Source organism: Schistocerca cancellata, chromosome 1 (assembly GCF_023864275.1).
Source record: "Schistocerca cancellata isolate TAMUIC-IGC-003103 chromosome 1, iqSchCanc2.1, whole genome shotgun sequence".
NCBI lineage: Eukaryota > Metazoa > Arthropoda > Insecta > Orthoptera > Acrididae > Schistocerca > Schistocerca cancellata.
In genome coordinates, this window is record NC_064626.1 from 1,064,035,598 (window position 1) to 1,064,056,367 (window position 20,770).

A 20,770-nucleotide genomic window follows, 5' to 3' on the forward strand; every position below is an offset into this window, starting at 1 on the left:
TGACTAGAAGCAGGGATCCGTTGGTAGGACATGTTTTGAGGAATCAGGGGATCACCAATTTAGTATTGGAGGGCAGCGTGGAGGGTAAAAATCATAGGGGGAGACCAAGAGATGAATACACTAAGCAGATTCAGAAGGATGTAGGTTGCAGTAGGTACTGGGAGATAATGAAGCTTGCACAGGATAGAGTAGCGTTTTTGAGAGCTGCATCAAACCAGTCTCTGGACTGAAGACTACGACAACAATAACTTCTACTACTACTACTGCTACTTTTTTGTCAGTTTTCGGTACCTGTGTGCTCATCCCAATAGATTTAGCGATCAGTACTAAAAGTTTACGCTGATTCATAATATTATGACTTCGCTATGTGCTATATTGCACTGGATTTAAAGGTTTTCTGTGCTTTTCTTACTGACATAAATTGCGATAATGATTTATATCAGACCCGTATACCTACCTTTTTCTGTTCTTATTAATTTTCGTTGACTTTAATTCTTGTCGGTATAATTCGGGCTAAGTAAGTAATCACGTGAACTGTGTTTGTAATTTTATCGTATGGTACATTCTTTTGTATGCGAATATGATCAGTTGTTTTCAAAGACAGCCTCCACGTAGCGTCTCTGCCTTAGGTACCACGTCATTGGTCAAAGCCGATGAGTGGAATCGGACACTAGATGTGACCCCACACCTCTGCAGCTGCCGGATCCGTGAAGATAGTAGCTTCAGTGACAGTATTTTGCATAGTTTTAATCTGTGAATAGGTAGGAATACAAAGTTTTGGATGATTTAGAATACGTAATAGTAGTCTAATCATAAGCCGAAAAAACTATAAATAATAATTTTTTCTGTAAGAGGCGACAGCGGAGAAGAAAACAAAACGGCACGCTGTTGTGTACACAGTTTGATCTTCGTAAATACATATATGAAGAGAAAGAATAAACAGTTTGTCTAATGGTTTACATGCCCTCGTAAAGTAGTTGAAACTGACTGCAACAAATAAACCGAAAAGACACATTTTCACAGCGCAGCATTTTCTTTCTCGCAGTCAGTTTTAACAGGAAACCTGCAAGTCATTGTTCAAATAAAAATATAGCTTGTCCTTCTGATTGCTTGATAGTCGTGTAAAGATTTGAACTAATTTTTTTTAAGAACTATCCGAGGTTTTTAGTAACCACGTTTCCCGTTTATCTATTACATACATGGTTAAGTATTATGATATATTACAAAAATATGGAGCCTTAAGTCCGTCCGAATCTTCATTTGAGTATCGGGTAAAAATTTGAAATAAATTATCCGATTATTTTTCATGATTTTTGGTAATAACATTATACAGCTTGTCTTCATATAGTAATATAGATAATATTACCGATGTAGATTTAGTTTTGTGCAAGTATTAGTCGGAATGTTCCTTATCTTTGAACAAGAGCTGTTTTATAAGAAGAGTTTGCCGCATATCCTCGATAAATTATCCTCCAATAATGGAAATGTTAGGACTAGCGTAATCGATAATTTACTACATATTTTAAATAGTGTTACTGAAAAAAATTTTTAATGCTACCATTTTATGATTGTTACCTGCTGCATACGATGTAGTTAACCGAGAGAGTATAATTTGTGAATGACTGACACATACTACTTACAGGTAACATTCAAATGCTGAGAAAACTTTGTGTTCATGTTTTTCATAGTTTTTGGCATTGGCTGGTACAGTAATACGAGAAATATCGCTGCAAAGTTTTGAATCCAGAGCCATCAGATATTTTCAGTTACAAAGAGAAGAGCAGAGCAGCGAACGGCAGAAAAAGGTTTTACGTTTTTGCGGGGTACGGGGAGTGCTAAGGGGGGAGGGGGGGGAGTTACACCCAATAAATCCAACTTGACCAGTTAATAAAAAATTTTAAACAGTTTTTTAAAAAATCATTTTACAAAGACGTAATTATTGAACAGCTTGTTTCACTATTATGAATAAAGAATGTATTATTAGAAATTCATTTATATTACTTGCCTACGAAAACGAAAATGTAATTAAAACGATATATTGTTCGTCAAACTTATTTGCTTATGTTAGCGTAGTAAATTAATTCACTATAAGAGCTTTAAGATGTGGATGGAAACACTTGTAATTGTTAAGTCATCATGGATTACTTCTGACAACGGTGCATATAGTAGTATTCGAAGTCTCTTTGTTTTTGGAAATAGGGAGTGTAGGCGCCGCATGTATCTGTACGGGGGCAGGGGATACAGCATTGCTTGTTTTATTGCCTATTTGTTAATTAAGAGACAGCTTTTGCTGGACTCTGACGGATGTTCTGTTCTCTGAAGCGTGAACGTTTCTTCGCCCCTACAACGAGTCCTGTCCCAGAATTTCTATTACTGCATAACGCATTTGAAAAGTTTTAGATTTCTCTGCGGGTGATAAACAAATCTTCCATAATTACTTTGTTTAATCCCCAAACATGTTTCACCACACTTGCTGCATCTAAAATGTTTTTTCCCCTTTTTGTTTTTGTAATATATACATAGAAATTTTATGTCGTTTAAGGATATGTTATCAGATTCCGTTGTCGTTAAAATTGCATTACTTGGGTCCTGTGGATGCCAACAGAAATCATCCCCAAGTCATCTGCAACACAGGAATGTTGGGGCAACGTTTGAATTGACTTTTTGTGTAGAGTATAATGTGTAAACTATATAGTCTGTCGAAACAGTGGCCTTTGCTTCCCCCACCCAACCACCGCAAAAAAGGGCGTCAACCATTACTGTAGCTGACAAGCTATAGCTTGAGCTGTACGTCGTTTACGTTTGACTGCTAAATTTGTTGTTGTTTATTGTAATGCTTAAAATGACATGCGAACATTTGTAAAATTACGAGAGGTTTTAGTTTGGAAAAACTATATGGTGTGGTTTGCTATTTATAAATAGTGCTGCGTATTTTAAGAGCGATTACTTGTTTCCTCGTGCTTGATGATGGATTGTGGATGTTCGAATGTTGTCGTGTGTTATCCACATTTTCCCCTGCCCTAACATCCCTGTATTGCAAATGATAGGCTGTATTTATTTTTAGACTTCTGGCTGATGGCTGTTGGCAGCAACAGGGCACACAAAGTAAAGTACGTACGTAATCTAAACAACAGAATCTGACGTCAGCGTTTTCATAACCCACATAAAATTTGTGTATTCATATTTCAGAAAAAATGAAAAGGGGGAAAAAAGAAAACGGTGAGCTGAACACAATTGTGATGAAACGGGTGTAGGGATTAAAGGAAAAACATGGTTGCTTTACAAGAAGTTGACCTTCTTTATTTTTTTATGAAAGCAAGGGAACACAGCTGGAACAAATCCATTGTAAGTAGTTCCGCCACTAGTTTATTTGTAGTTCTGTATTCTTCAGAATCTGTATTTTCCTAATATTATTTTACACGAATTTAAAACTCACTCGCACAGGTATTTCAGTCAAGTGGTCAGTTAGGTGTGTGCTGAGCGCGCGGTGTCGTGTCGTGTTGCAGGCGATGGAGCTGCAGCGACGCCGCTGTTAGACGGCCGCAGCCCGGGGCTCGAGCGCCCGCCGCCGCCACGCCGCAGCAGCCGCCGTCCCGGCGCCGCGGCCATGACTCTCTGCCTCACGCCGCCACACAGAAAGGTACGTGTCTCTTCTGGCAACAGCCACCACCCAGCGGCGCGCCCTTCTTCTGGCGAACCAGTGTCGGTGCGCCACACTAACTTTCATTGCTCTCCAATATTCTGACAGGAGGGCAGCGGTTCTTGGGGAGATACCAATTTTCCAAAAAGATACATACAAAGGTGGGAAAGTTTCCAGGTTTGGTTTTGTTGTCAGGACTCTCGCCCAAATTACTGTGTCTGACAATGCTGGCTCATCCCTTCTTAGTGATCAAAGATGCCATTTTTCTGAATCATAGTTTCACAATTATGATTACTTAACTATTTCTTCTTCACTACATTCTTTTTAAATGGGACTTGTTTATAGTAATGTTAACAGCTGCGTATGGAACTGTCAGTGAATTTCCACTTCTCATTGTGTTCCGCCAGCAAAATTTACAAGGAACCATCCTCTAATTTTTTTTTGTGGCGTCTGCTCGTTTCATGTAGTACTTCATACCACGATTCCGTTACAAGATTTATTACACAGCGAGGAATGACATGAATATCTACGCAGATATGCATGCTTCGTTGCGTTTTTTTTTTTTATATCCAATTTATTCAGCAGAAAACCATGTAGATGGGGAACCATAACTGTGACAATTTCATGGATTAAGAAGGCGCTGAAGCTTTATTTAATCATTTTATCATCAGATCACAACCGGTGACAGATGATAGGTAACTAACGTATGACATACTACGTACATGTCACCTGAGGATACGGTTTTCAGTGACACGAAAGCGGTTGTAAACTGATACGAGGGGCCTTCAATTTGTAATGCAACACATTTCTTTCTCGGCCAATGTAGGCTGAAAAAATGCGGAATTCGTTGTGGGGCACCGCTTCAGCCCGTGTTATGTTCATGAAATTCCGATAGGTGGCGGCGCAATACGCAACTTTTAAAATGGTGTCTGTAATGTAGGTGCGTTTGGCGGGTACTCAAAGACGCTTGTAGAATGCCTATGGAGACCTGGCAGTGGACCAAAGCACGGTGAAACGTTGGGAGAGGCATCATCGCAACAAGTTTGCGCTAACCTGACAGATCTCTCCAGTTCTTGCCAGCCGTATACAGCTGTGACTCGTGTTGCAACGTGTGGAGACTCTCATTCGTGACGGTAGACGGATCACAAATCAAACCCATCGCTGCTCAACTGGACGTCTCTGTTGGTAGTGCTGAAACACTCGTCCGCCACTTCGGGTGTTCACTAGTGTGTGTCCGGTAGGTTCCTCGCCGCCTAATGATACCATAAAGAGTGACCAAGTACCATCTGTGCGGAATAGCTTGCGCGCCACGAGGCTGATAGTGACAATTTTATTGATCCAGAATGATGTTGGCTCCGACGTTGACCAGTAGAGCGCCACCTTGTGGCATACAGGCCCTCCCACTGAGGTGGAGCAAGGCCGTCACATTGAACGGAGTTGCGTTGAAAAATAGAGTTTTCTAAAGAAGAGTGGAGAATAATGTGGTGTATTGAAATCGTGAATAAAACTAACCTGCTTCCAGGAAAAAATTGTTGCATTACTTATTGAACGCCCCTCTTAACAAAAAGATTAAATATAGCTGTAGCGCCTTCAGTCCACGAGACCATTCCATTATACTGATAAGCAGCCGCCGTCTGTTTTGTCATTGCCAGTGTGTCTTCCCAGCCTCTAATGTTTGTGTATAAACCGTCGGCCCAAGAAGATAGAGAAAAGACTGTTCGTTTCATTGACCATTTAGTTCCTGTTCTGCAGCGGCGTTACTAACCATGTCCTTCAGCGCCCTGAATCCAGTATCAACAACAACAACATTACTTTTCCCCTTCTAAATGTGGTCCAAATGCATTGGTGCAAGTAATGTATTTTTTCCATATCACATGGAATTTGGCGTTATAATGCAGCTTGAGTTCCTCAAATGCATGTAAAATTACTCTTGCGCCTGTAAATCCGATAAACGCCTTTTTAAGCATGTTGTTGTAAGTGAATGTTGTTAGATGTCACGTTTTATATCCTTAACTAGAAGTCATTAAGTGGTAAATTTAACTGTCGCTTCACAGAATGCAATGACGCAGAAAACTGATATTCAAAGTGTGTCTCGGTTTTGGACCTTAACCTTATCAAAATACTGGAATAGCCCGTAGATTTCCTATAAGGTGCTATAGTGTGCAGCACATTTCGGTAACTACGTTTCCTGTGGTGATAACAGCCAGTTGTTTATATGTAGTAACTTCTAATCATTTCCGTTTTACCGTTGACAACAAGCAGGTCTTCAGTGATCACTCTCTCGTCCTCTTCAGGTTTAGTCGGCTTGAAATCGGATACTTGTGCGCCGACCTCGACTCGAAAATACACCGTTCAGAATCCTGCTTATGGATGAGATTTTCATTGTCAATATTTGGCCGGTAAGGAGAGGATTAAATTCCAAACCACTCAGCAGGTGAGAGCATGTGCTCTTCGCGAGGATTAAGCAGTGTGGCGGCATACAGTTTCACCCTCTCCCTTCTTTCATAATCATCATCTCATAATACAACACAAACATAACACCATATATGATGCATCTATTACAAGCACCTACATTCTTCACACATGCGACACAGATCTCACGTATCCGCAAGGAAACGGGCCAGTCCATACGAAGAAAGAATACGTTTTCCGACAGGCAGCCGAACCCACCCCGTGAGTGTTCTAGCTAACAATCCCATACAACATTACGTTGTTTAATAATTCTCCGAGTGGGGTCTTCGATCTCGATGCTCCCATGGCTCTCTTGGAGAGGAATAGGAAAGTGTACCGGCACCGGATTTTACGCTCTCCTAGTCTTTCATTTCTTACTCGTCTGAAAAGTGCATAAACAGAACACAATTGCACGAGAACTCGCCGCATCACCCACTCGATAAAAATAAACACCTGACATTTCGTAACCCAGAAAGGAACAACGACGACGACGACGTCGACGACGACGTCGACGACGACGTCGACGACGACGTCGACGACGACGTCGACGACGACGTCGACGACGACGTCGACGACGACGTCGACGACGACGTCGACGACGACGTCGACGACGACGTCGACGACCACCACCACCACCCCACTTCCCGCCCCCCCCCCCACCACCACCACTGCTCAACTATAGAACTAACATTTTGCGTCCACCATCTATTCGATAATTATGTATTTGATCAAAAGCTGACGGTTGCAGCTTTGGCTTACTAACATAGCTATTTATTGAAACTTTTTCCTGTACGTGATGTATACTGTAAATGAAAAATATGTACTTGGTTAAAATTTGTAAGTTTACAGGGTTTGCATACTGACGTTAACATTTATTGGAACGACGTTAAGTTATTTCAGATGAATTGATGTTGTTGCTCATAGTCAAGGAAATTCGCAATTACTTCTCCGTAAAGGTTTCGAAAGCTGTAATCCAATGTTTAGGTTTGCACAGCCAGTCTTCGAGCAAGATGTCATAGTAATTTAGACACCGAAATCGGGTTTGGGAAGAAGGTGGTTGAATTACCTCTTCGATCATCCACATTTATGTTTTCCGAGGTTTCCCGAAATAGGTCAATGCCGGGAATTTGGTTGCTTCCCTAATCAGAGCTCGTATGCCGTCTACAATGGCACCCTCTTCTACGGAGTGTTAAATTGTAATGTTCCTTCCTTGTTAGTACCGCCATCAATATAAATTTCGCGTATGAGTACAAAATACAGCATTTTAGAAATTAAAGCGTATTTCCTCCGCATAATTTAATAGCCTTTACGTAACCTCTATTCTTTAAACGTTATTACGATTACAGTCATTGCAAATGACCTTGGAGTCCTCGATAAGTTGCAGAGTGGACAGTGTGAATATGGTATCATGCCGCTCGTAGGAAATGCACGCTAGATAAGACAGATGAGTGTGCCATGCTACTGTTCCAATTGTCAGCCCTAGTTTACTGAGTCACGGTGAGGTTGTGGTGACGTTATGCGCAATCATCTTATTTAGTGTGACTCAGTGTTTAATAAGATAAGTCGCCTATTCAGATGACGTGTAAATCATTCTGAGAGAGACTGTGAATAGCTTCCTTCACTGACAACACCCGGAAAGGACGAATATCCTGCGCGTTTTTAGAGAATTTCTCTTTCGGTCATGTCTTCAAAATGCATGTATAATCCTTTGAAGCTATGCTTTAGTAACACTGTGTTCTGTGAGAATATTCATTTCGTGACCACCTTCGCCTACTGCAGAAACCTCTTCTATCAAACTGTAAGTGTCCAAATTATCTACCGGCACAAGCGTAGTGTTGTCAAATGCCGTGGCATTTACAAGTTGGGGCAAATGCCTAGAATAAATGCCTGGACAAATGCGAAATATTCATAAATGCCCGAACATTTGTGCATTTATAAAGACCGCTAAGTGTCGCTTAAAAAAAAATTAAGCAGATAGTTTGCATTGGAAGCGGTGATTCGTAACAATGCTTCTTTAGTGGTTGGATAGAAACACCACTGCTTCTCTAGTGGTTGTGTAAAAAAGCTGTAAAAGTGACTTGAGAGTTGGGGGAAAATTATTAGAGGAAATAAATTGGATTGTAGACGTAACTTTCTACATCTTTAATGAGGTCAATTCTTGGGGTGGTAAACAATAAAAAAAACTCACATTTAAAAGTAATGTTTGAAATAAAGTATAGTTTGTATTGACTAGCTAGAGTGTAGGTAGTATTTTTTACTTCTACTATACTACAGCAAAAAAAAGGAAATCGTTCTCAGTCAGTTTCTTGACCTTCATAAGTTGAAGATTCGTGAGGTTCCGACTCTGCCCCAGATTTTCCTGAATCTGATTCCTCACTGACCACTGGGTTCTTTTCCATTTTGTCTTTGCTTCGACTGTTCAGTATGGGTTTTTCCTTGAGATCAACAGACTTAGGTTGTCCTCCTGCTCCATTAACCAACTTCCAGTTACAGGAGAGATAAGTTAGTTTTGCAGTTCTCTGAAGGTTTTTTTTTATTTTTTTTTTATTGTGCGTCCATCCAAAAGTGCGGAGGAAATGCTGTGTAGCAGCAGATGTGATTTGTGCGCCCAGAATTTTTACGGCAACTTCTGACAATTCACAAACTCCCCTTAAATCTAGTCACCGTAGTAAAGTATTTATATTATGTTTGTTACGTTCCTGAGTGTGAGGACCCATTCCTTCCCACAAAGATTGTCTGAACCAAATTCCTTGTTTGTCCATATAATCAGCAAAGTTCTTTCTAATCTGAATAATACTTGGTTCACAGTTCCTCGTTCTACCACAAACCAACCTTGTTGCATCAAGCATCTTTATAGGCTTTAGGTTACTACCTTGTTGCATCAAGCATCTTGATAGGCTTTAGGTTACTACTTTGTTCTGCTGGATCAAGATAATTAGTTGCAAGGTGAATAGAAGACGGCTTGTTGAACTTTGTGGCTATTTTATGAACTTGATGCTTGTTTAATTGTAGAGATGTAATAAAATGAATGATTGGTTGATAAGCTCTCATCACTTTCTCAACTCTCACTCAGAACGCGCGCGCAAATTAGAGAGAGAGAGAGAGAGAGAGAGAGAGAGAGAGAGAGAGAGAGAGAGAGAGAGAGAAGAGAAGAGTGATGCATACGTGCGTATGATAAATCCCTTCCATAAAAAATATTTCTTCTCTTAATACCTCCTCTGTGTTACCACAGACGACGTGTCGCTGATCTCATTTGTACTAAGATTGCAGTACCCGTGAGGTGCCTATTTGTTTCCACCGCCCTGAGTAGAATGCATAAATTCTACTAAATGATGTTCAACAATCTGCAGTCTTCTATAGTTTTTGTCCCCTGCGCAGAAAACAGCGTGTAGGTCGTGAGTCCGTAATCTTGAGGCTGTAAGAAATTCTTAGCGAGGAACTGTTATTTTAGAAATAATTTCCGATCAGTTTGTTTGTACGGGATGCAATTACATTCTACTTAGTCACAAACACTTTCTATTCTTCAAAAAAATAATTAACTGCGTATTTCTGTAATTACAATAACTGTTCTCAACTAGTCACTGCAAGTCAAGTCTTAACTTTACCGCGGCAGACATGACTTCCCTCAGAGGCTTCCGGACGAGCTCTCACGTTTACAAACTAGACATTGAAAATTAAGCCTTATATGATACCGCGGCGGGCAACATGTCCGTCCTCCGCGACTCTGCCGAACGAGTTATGATCTTACTGCCCAACAACTTCGCCCGCCATCCATGTGAGGCGCGATCCGAAGGTCACCGAAGTGCTTCGTCTGCCTTTTCTTTTTGTAGTTGTTTATTATTCTGCTATTTATTAATACATGTGAAACAATGGAATGATTCTACGCTATTGAGAGATCCTTTAATTTGAAATTCAAGTAAATACGCAGTTTAGTTGATCTAACATTAATAATAGATTACAATTTTGGCCTACAACCTACGAACGCAGTAGCCAATCGCGAAGAAGGACCACAATTTAGGCGGTCTTTCTCACGAAACCCGTACAGGACAAACCCTCTGTCATCAGCACCCGACACCACATTACGTCATATTGCCACAGCTGCCTCCTCAACTGCTCTAAGAAGAGCTCCTTGTACCTGAATATGACGGCTGCAAAGCCAGAAATATTACAATTGTGATCCCAAAAGAATATTAGGAACAGATTCTGTCATTCGCGCCGCAAATATGGTTGGAAGCAGTTCTCTCTGTCTTCTCTACCCATAAATAATTTGGTTTGGAATGTCAGCAACTAGAGACTGCAGTGCGTGATGGTTCTCAAAACTGAGTTGCACTTCTGTTTAACTTGAAAAAGCGTTGTTGAATTTTTGGATAACCGTGCCGAATATTGACACGATGTTAATGCGTTTGAGGCGCTCATTTCAATGATTTGTCTCCTTTCTCTAGTTTTAAACACGCTCTTTAAAATTTTTTAATTCATTCAGTAGTAAGTTAAATGTGTTTTTAAAATTATGAATGACCATTTGTCGTAATATGAATGTTAAATTATACATGTAAATTGCTGTATTGTTTTCAGCAGAAAGACAGTAACAACAGAAATAATTATCATAGTTGCATATTTTTCATTGCGAATGGCTCGTTATTTCTAATAATTACTGAGTTTTCTCAAACATCTTAGCAAACCGGCATATAGTACTTCTCAAAAGGTGAAAGATGCACCATAATGATAAAGTCATTTGAAAAACGTTACAAAATCCATTTACATCTTTTGAAACAAAGAAGTTATATTGCGTTCTAGATACATTAAATTTGCTTCGTGCCTTAAATTGCACCGACCAGTTATCTACCTTGTAATACGACCTCATTGTGTTTCAAGAGAATTATAGAAATATGTTTCCTGGTTAGCTGCTACGTGTTTATTGCTATTTAAATACGTGAATGAAGCAACAACAGTCAGTTTGCACTTCCAGTACTCAAAAGTGTTAATGGCAAAATCGTGGATCTAAGAGGTTCAACGCATGAAATAAAAAGTTGAAGTTTTTGTTATATAGCGAAGTTACTTAAATGTATAGGCAACGTCATTAATAAGAACCAAATAATGCTGATCTATCATTTAATTAACTGTCAACCGGTTCATTACATCTGCCGAATCCAGTACTTTTCGTCCTAACACGAAGCCTTTCGCAGAGTTTGGTAGATGACATTCACTTGCAGACCAATTTTAATGGTACTCACATGTGTTCCGTAATTTGCCATCCAAATATCACTGTTAAAATGTTCGTCGCACCTGGAGTGAAGTGAAGATCGATTGATGTGTGAAAATGAGCGGGAAATGTGATCCGCTGCTTACACAATTATGTTTGTCGGACGCCAGGTTAGAATGGAAGACAGTTGTCTCTAATTACTTCTGGAAATGAAACGTTGACCACGATAATTTTTAATCAAATATTTTTATTCATTTTTGGTAAGTGTAAGTTCATTTGTACACAAGATAGGAAAAATGGAGGCCAATATGAAACGAGTCGAAAAACTGGTGACGAGAAAAAGAATTATACACAAAAATTCGAGTAATGGAAGCTATTTGTCAGTTGTAGATTGCTTCTGGTTTCCGAAAAATATGTAATTCGTACAGTACTTTCAAAAAAGTAAAATGTGCACTATTGTGGAAGGCAGGCTCAGGAAAAACCTAAAATAGCAACAATTATTTAAAAACGGGCCATAGTAACAGCAAAAATGCGTAAAGCTGACTTGAGGCATGGTCGATTGCACGTCATAGCAAGTTTGGCTTGTCACGCTATCAAGATCATTTCGACATGGAGTGTGCGGGAGTAATTGTCAAGACTGTTATTTTTCCCAGATCGTCAGACAAATCAGAGCTGTCACCGAAAGTTGCGTAGCACGTTTACCAATTTCTAACGATGATGCTCGCCTTCTGTGGGTCCAAATATATAGCCTCGTTGAAGGCATTTCTCATCATTTTGGTTTAGGGAAATTATGATAAACATACAGCGGTATGGCTGGGTTAACATTTGAACAGGGTCATACCTGAAAGAATAAATTTAGTCACCTTTGCTAATACCGTTAGGTTCTGACTAAACTACTAGCTGCTGTTGAGTGACTGAAAAACGTAAGAGCAGTAACTTACTTGTGACTCACTAAATGAGGGCGTGGAATCGTTATCTCCCCACTCTTTGTCACTACCGAACGTGGTAGCACGGTGGTGAAGACACTGAACTCGGGCAATGGTGCGGGAACTGTATTATGAGATATGAAAATAAACGATCCTGTTATTTTGGCAGTAAACTAACTCGTGGTTGAAGTAGAGGGGATATAAAATGCGAAGTTGCAATAGCAAGAAAAGCGTTTTTGAAAGAGAGACATTGGTTAATAACAATCAAGTTAAATTGTTAGTATTTTCTGAAGGTATTTATGTAGAGTTCAGCCTTGCTCTAAAGTGAAACACAGATCTGACAAGAAAAGAATAAAAGCCTTTGAAATGTGGTAATACAGAAGAATGCTGAAGACTAGATGAGGGTAGATCGTATGACTAATTACATGATACTGAATCGAAATCGGAAAAAGTGTGGGGCACAATTTGCCTAAAACAAAGGATTAGTTGAGAGGATACATCCTGAATCATGACGAAATCGTCATGGTGACAGAAGGAAAACAACGTAGAGTGACGCCAAGCAGGTCGAAATGGATGTAAATTGCAGTAGTTTATGCAAAGATGAGTAGGCTAGCTCTGGATAGTTCGGCGTGGTGAGCTGTCTCAAACAAGTCTTCGCAAAGACGACGACGACGATAGTAACAAAAACAGAAGAAGAAGAAGAAGAAGAAGAAGAAGAAGAAGAAGACGACGACGACGACGAGGCCCTATCCACGGCTGCTAGTTTGGCTTCGAATGCTTTTCGCACTTCATGCCTTAGTCAGCGTTACCCCATGACAGAAGATACGTCCCACTGCGTATTTCCACCAAAACCTGCCTCATTTTCAGTATTCCAAATAGATACCTAATTGGCATCGTCTACCAACCTCCTAAGGTAGGTGGGATGTCCAGTTCTGAAACTGCTCAGTCAAGTCTCGAATCTGCATAAGAGCATATAATTATTGCAGGTGACATGAACATAAATTTTCTGTTCCACAGCCCCTCTGGAATAAATACAGACGTATGCTATACCCTGTGAAGCTGATGATACTTCAACTTTCACCTACAACTCATGTAAAAAATTGTCACTGTCACCGGCATGTCTGCCCATGACATCCCTAGAAAGCCCAAGAAATAATCAGCAGTAAACTATCTGTAGAGTGTTTAAACACATCAGTGTACGTCAACTTCTCGTCGAGAAAGCCAGCTTGGAAGAGTTTCTATTTCTTCGGTACTCACAAACGAGGAACTTAAAGAATTTACTGGCATTATTAATTAGACTGTACGAAAAACACGCTCCAGTAAAGACCGAAAAGTCAGAAGGAAGCTAAAACGATTTAGGAAACTCAGACTCTGTCCTTGACGTTCAGACGACGTCCCACCCCGAAAGGTTATATTACCTACAAACACGCGAAACAAAACATGGATAATAATGAGCAGTCTGAGGATAAACAGCCAGACCCATTCTTCTTGATGAGGAAGTGAAGTAATGCTCTATCGTGCTATTAAAGTACAAGAAAAAGTAAGACAGATTGTTACGCGGGGGCAAATGACAGTAACTCGGAAAATTCTGTGCTACTGGCAAAGCCGTAAAAAAAAGTCAATCACACTTAAAAGTTCATCGTCCGATGGCCAGTATAGCATTACACTACAAATGGTAAATCTAGTTATTAAACCGCAATTGCCCAGCCACAGTACTTTCAATTACTTTTTCATTACAAGTTATTTCTCAGCGACGGACAGACAGGGACTTGGCACACTACTACTGAGAGCGTCCCGTGCCCTGGCAACCCATTTTCACTCATCCTGCCCTGTCGAAAGCCTACAGTGTGTACTGTGTTATATTCCAGACTCCACCGACAAAACCGTGGAGATGGTTCAGGAACGTTGTGTGATTCTTCTCATATAAAGGACCCGTGGTTTCAGGTATAATAATAATAATAATAATAATAATAATAATAATAATAATAATCTTATTTGTGACTATAATGTCGTATGGTTTTTAAAATGTCCAGAGACATTGTATGATAATTTAACTTTTTTCATTCGATACTCACTCAACTAAAGATCTTTCAGTACCAATCGACTTGGCTGTGGCATCGTTACTTCGATCAAATTTTACCATCTTAACTCCGTTACGTTTGGTTAAGCACAGATACTACCATTCACTCTGTCTTATTTACTGTCTTATCAATGTACACAGTCCCTGTGTTTCATCAGTCACAACACAATGTTCTGAAAAGCCCACAGAAAACACTTGTTTCCGTTTGAGAGATTCGCCTACTCGTTCACTTCATCGCTCAGCCGTATCCTATGATCGTTTTCCGTAACAGGAACCCACCTTTAAAACCTTGTTTTGATGTGAAAGGTGGTTTCAATGTGATTAGGTTAAATAAATAATTCTTCGTTTTGTGGCCATATTGCACATTGTTGCTTTATAATTATTATAGGTATTTTAATTCAGTTTCTTCCAATTATTAGAAAATATTTTAAATAATGAATATATAACTTTCAATAAAGAATTGGTGTTTTCAATATTTTGCTGAGTAGCATGATAGGTCTTCTATAAAATACGAAGAATAACTAGTTCAGTAATTGCCAAAATGCTTAAGTCCCATTAAAACTTTGTCGAAGACGATCTTACGTATATAATACTGAATCAGTTTTGGTTTCAAAGTAAAATTTATAGCCATTTTGGTGTTTCCGTGACAGCGACCGAGACGAAAAAGTAGCCATTTATGCGATCTTGAGTATCATAGCTTAAAGCTCTTTTAACTAAAAGATGTAGAAGTTTTAACATACGTCACAAGTCAGCACTACAATTATTTGTGTCAGAGCCTGTGTGTTTTTGAATTAAATGACTGTCAGAACTCCTCTTTCGAAAATAAATACCGGTTACCAATCGGATTAGAACTAACGCATCAAAGCTAGAAGTACAGATGAACGCGATTTTGCGTCTTAGGTTACGAGATCTCATAGTTACAGAATTAAAAGATTTGCAGATGTCATTATAAATGTCTCGACGAAAGGTTAGCAATACATAGGTTACAGTTTCTTTACAGACTCTTCAGAAGCGACGACTGATCAGAAGTATGCAAGCAGGTATCTGAGATGTCGTTTGCTACTCATTTACCCGAGCACAAATCCAGAGTAGCTCCAGGGAGCAATACGTGGTTTCTCTACCCAGCCTCGCTGTAGTGTGCCACATACGTGTGTCGTAGGGCTCGGGGCGCGCCAGGGTCGCGCGTGTCAAGGACACTGGCAGGTCTGTCTCGGTCTGCTGCTGCCCCACTATACTGTAGTTCTCATTGCGCCGCGCCCGGCAGCTTGCCGGAGGCAGCAACCCACCAAGGAAGCTCAAGCACTCAGGAGAACATTAGAGCTAGCAGATATTTTCAGAGGGCCCGGATAAACTAAACCCTCATCTACATCCACCTGGCAGAGGGTTCATCGAACCACCTTCACGATAATTATCAATTTTTCCAATCTCGAACACCGCGCGGAAAAAAACGAACACCCATATCTTTCCGTGCGAGCTCTGATTTCCCTTAAAATGATGGTTTCTCCCTATGTAGGTCGGTGTCATTCAACTTATTTACTCATTCAGTGGAGAAAGTTTTTGACGAAAACTCGGTGAGAAGATTCCGCTGCAACGAAAAACACCTTTGTTTTAACGATGTCCACCGCAAATCCTGTATCGTGTCAGTGACACACTCCCTTATTTCTGTATAATATAAAACGTTCTGCTGATCTTTGAACTTCCTCGATGTACTCCGTTAATCCTATCTGGTAAGGTCTCGGTGTAATCTGGTAAGGATCCCGCGCCGCGTAGCAGTTCTCCAAAAGAGCACGGACAAGCGTAGAAGTAGGCAGTCTCTGTAGTGTATCTGTTGCATCTGCTAAGTGTTCTACCAATAAAAGGAGTCTTTGGTTCGCCTTCCCACAACATTTTCTGTGTGTGCTTTCCAATTTAAGTTGTTGGTAATTGTAATTCCTAGGTACTTAGTTGAATTTACGGACTTCAGATTTCACTGGTTTATCGTGTAACCGAAGCTCAACGGATTCCTTTGAGCACTAATGTGGATGACCCCCACTTTTTATTATTTAGATTCAGTTGCCAAATTTCACACTGTGCAGATATATTTTCTAAATAGTTGGGCGATTTGTTTTGATCTTATGATGACCTTACTAGATGATAAACGACAGCATCATCTGCAAACAATCCAAGACAGCTGCTCAGTGTGTCTCCTGAATTGTTCATGTAGACAAGGAACAGCAGAGGACTCTTAGCACTACCTTGGGAAACACCAGAAATCTCTTCTGTTTTACTTGAAGACTTTCCTTCAATTACTACGAACTGCGACCTCTCAGACAGGAAATCACGAATCCAGTAACAAACTGAGACTGTGTTCCATAGGTACGCCATTTGACTACGAGCCGCGTATGAGGTAAATCCAGAAATACGGAATCAGTTTGAAATCCCTTGTCAAGAGCTCTCAACACTTCCTGTGAAACACAACTAGCTGTTAACTCACACGATATTTTCTAAACTCCTGTTGACGTGTGTCAACACACTGTTCTCCTCGAGGTAATTTGTAACGTTCAGACACAGCATACGTGCCATAATACTGCTGCATATCAACGTTAATGATACGGGCCTGTAATTTAGAGGATTACTCGTACTGCCTTTCTTGAATATTGTGACCTGTGCAGTTTTCCAGTCTCCCGGTACGGATCTTTTGTGGAGCGAGCGGTTGTATATTACTTAAATATGGAGCTGCAACTAGGGCATTCTAAGAATGAAGTTTCATCAAACTTCTTCAGTACAGAAAATGGCACGAAGAAGTGGTTGAGTAGAGGTCTGGGTTCATCGTTTGAATGAAATTAATTCTGAGTTGTCAAAACTTTTACCCGCTAACCAGTACAATTGTTATTACTTCACCGCACGAATCATATTTTGGAAGATACAAAAGTACTATGTGATAGTCCTGACTCTTTAGTAGAGTGAGTCAAGAGAAAACGAGACAGCAGGGAGAAAAGTAACGAAAATTTAAGAAGTGATCCCCATAACTATTAATACATTTGTCTCACTGTGAGACACGACAATCAATGACTTGATGGTAAAATGTTTGCGGTTGCTTACGGAACCATGATGATTGTATGCAGGCGTCAACCTCTTCGTCCGAAGCTAATCGATGGCCACATATATCTTTCTTCGGGGTTCCATAAATAAGAAAATAGGATAGGTAGAGATCGGGACTGTATGGAGGATGAGTAAGAGCTTACCAGCGAAACTTCTACGGTGCAGTCCAAACAACGTTGGCAGCGTGTGGGCGGTCATTATCCTCTAGCAGAATGATGCTGCCCGTCAATATTCCTGGACGTTTGAACATGGTGGGACGCTTCAATTTCTGCAAAGTGTCCGCGCAACACTGTGCGTTAATTGTGGCGCCTTGTTCCAGAAATTCAATGAGCAGCGGGCCCTTGCAGTCATTTCGGACGAACAGGTGCACGCCTCTGTACAATCATGGTTCCGTAGGCAACCGTAAACATTTTTCCATGAGGACATTGACCGTCTTGGTTCACAGTGGGATAAATGTGTTTATCGTTATGGATTATGGCGTTTATTTTTGAAGTAACGAACAGTTTATCTGTCAAATACAAATCACAGTGTAAAAATCAAACAATGGAAAATCAAGGATGGAATGTAGCCATATTGTGAGAAGGAAAATGGCTAGTCATCATATAGCGGAGATGCTGAGTCGCAGATGGGGACAACAAAAAGATTTTCACCTTTAAAGCTTTCGGCAATGGCCTTTGTCAACAATAGACACACAGCTTGTGCTCGTCCTTAAACGACGTTATTCTCGACAGAACGTCAAACCGAGGCCTTCCTCCATTTCCCTGACGATATTTATACTTGATGATGATCAGCTCAAAGTCGCCAAAAATTCGCGCTGGCTCTGTGCAAAGCCGCGCATGGAGTCAAACGACTGACTATACTCAATCGGCCAGTATTGCTTCGACTAACGTTAAGCTTCACCACTGTTCATCGGAGACATATGAGAATGTTCACTTCAAAGTCTGTGATGGTCGATCAGGAAAACATTCCGAAATCAAGCGATTTGACCTGGAAGAACCTTCATGATAGATCTTTGTCAGGAGGTGATTGCGTTCTGTAGTTCCAGATAGTAAAGTAGGTAGTTTCAACAGTTTGGTCGACGGAGAAGGATCTGCTTAAAGCTCTTCAAAGTTTCATCTTCACAATTGGTTTTTAGACTAGATTTTAATTATAGTGAGTGGGACATTAGTTAACGGTGATAATTAACTCTTTTTCTTTATTGTTTAACTGTATTCTGTACGTTTAAGCAACTCAAGAGAAGCAATCGGATACTAAGCGGTGCTTCTCTCAGTTCCACAGATCGTTGAAGGTTTTAACTATTGTGATCGTTACGTAGATCATTACCTCATGAGGGAGCAGCTTCAACATTCGTCCGTATGCTTTACTAAACGTTTGAATGAAGAGTATGTAATGACCTCGTTGTTTGGTTACAAGACAATGACTTCGATGTAGCATCTACAAAGAAGAGCCAAAACATCATGACCGCCAGCTAAATATCTTGTTTGTCCGTCTTTGGAACGGAATACACGACTGATTATGCGTATCAGGGATCCCTCAGTTTGTTGGTGGAGGTATGTGGCATTAGATGTCTACGCTGAGGTAATGTCATTCGCGTAAATAACGGGCCGCTGATTTACGGACGCTGTCGTGAAACCCGATAGCGATCCAGATGGGTTCCGCAGCTTTTACATCAGACGAATTTGGTCACAGAGACATCGTGATTTCATTGTAGTGCTCCTCAAACCACTGTAGCACGGTTCTGGCTCCGAGACACGGACATTATACTGCCGAAAGATGGCGTCGCCATGGGGGAAAGACATCAAGCATGAAGGATGCAGGTGGTTCGCAGCTGTCAGCGTGTCTTAGATTACTGTCACAGGTCCCATGCAAGCACAGGAGAATGTCTCCCATAGCACAATACTGCCCTCACCAGCCTGCGTCCGTGGCGCGCTGCACGTTTCGAACCGCCGTTAACATTGACGACGGTTTTCATGGAGACGACCGACGACCTAATGTAGCAAAAATGATTCACCGGAAGAGCCAACATGTTCCAGTTGATCGACGGTAGGCTCCCAATCGTCCCTTAGCCGGCCGGGGTGGCCGAGCGGTTATAGGCGCTACAGTCTGGAACCGCACGACCGCTACGGTCGCAGGTTCGAATCCTGCCTCGGGCATGGATGTGTGTGATGTCCTTAGGTTAGTTAGGTTTAAGTAGTTCTACGTTCTATGGGACTGATGACCTTAGAAGTTAAGTCCCATAGTGCTCAGAGCCATTTTTTTTTAACCAATCGTCCCTTGCCCGCTGCAGTCGTAATTGACGATGTCGTTGGGTCGAAATGTGAACGCGTGGGGGTGGTCTGTGGCGGAGCTCCATGTTCAGCAATGTTTGATGAACAGTGTGCTCCGAAAAACTTGTGCTTGCACAAGCATTGTGCATTTTCGGCAGAGAAGCTACAAATCACCATCTATCCTACTTTACAGAGCAGTCGAGCCTCCAAACCCGTAAATGCTCACGACAGCAGCACGTGAACATTCGACCAGCTTCGCCGTTTTAGACACACTCGTTTACAGGCTCTGCGTAATAATAATGTGGCCTTTGTCATAGTCGCTTATCTCAATGGATTTCCCCATTGGCAGCCCATGTCTTCATGAAGCTGATCGTCCGTCCGGGTCTGCCCCGCTTATATACTTGCAACGCCTCCAGGCGGCATCCAACGTGGCGGTGGGCAGGGGTCACAATTTTTTGACTGATCAGTGTATTAGAGGATATCTCAGGATTTGACACCCCCTAAAACAGGCGAAAACATACCATGTTGGATATTAAGAGTGAACCAGGAGAGAGAGTATTTAAAGTGTTCGAATCTGTATACATTAGTTTTTAGGCCGCAATTTGATATGTAACGGAAAAGGTATGATTTTCTCTTATTGAAGTATTCCGCAATTACATATTACACCATTGTATTATGAGGCATTACTTAGGCACTTTATCGAGATGGGGGAGAGGCTGTTGAATTCTAATAACAAGAATCTTCAACTGTGTAATACTTTGTCTTTGTATCTTGCCTTTTCGTGTAGATCTGAAATCTTGGAACTCAAACAATACGTTCTGTTTCTCTGGCCAGTAGCTGACCACATCGAGATAAATGAATTAGCCGTTGCTTATGACAAAGCAGACGTCAGTTTTTATGTTCTGTAAGTATCTATGACAAAAAGAAGGGGTGAGAGGGAGAGGAAGAGGCCAAATGCCTGTGCGTGCGCAGATTTGAACGAAACTGGAGAAACCTTCTCGTCACCCGAATAGCCAACTGCCGGTGCTTTTGTTTTTACTATTTGCGGTTTGGCACGCGAATTTGAGACAATAATTTTCAAGATGTTATTTCTGCCACTGACTTCCGTTTTGATGTCGGCATAGT

The 20,770-nt window shown here is 40.9% G+C and overlaps 1 protein-coding gene across 1 annotated transcript in view; it reads left to right on the plus strand.

Moving 5' to 3' along the window:
- Nucleotides 1–20,770, plus strand: part of LOC126126795 (pro-neuregulin-3, membrane-bound isoform-like) — a 399,360-nt gene that overhangs the window by 43,158 nt on the left and 335,432 nt on the right. Inside the window, exon 2 of the mRNA XM_049915142.1 lies at nucleotides 3,507–3,640. Within this exon, the coding sequence (XP_049771099.1) occupies nucleotides 3,507–3,640 (134 nt within the window). The remainder of the gene's footprint in view (nucleotides 1–3,506; nucleotides 3,641–20,770) is intronic.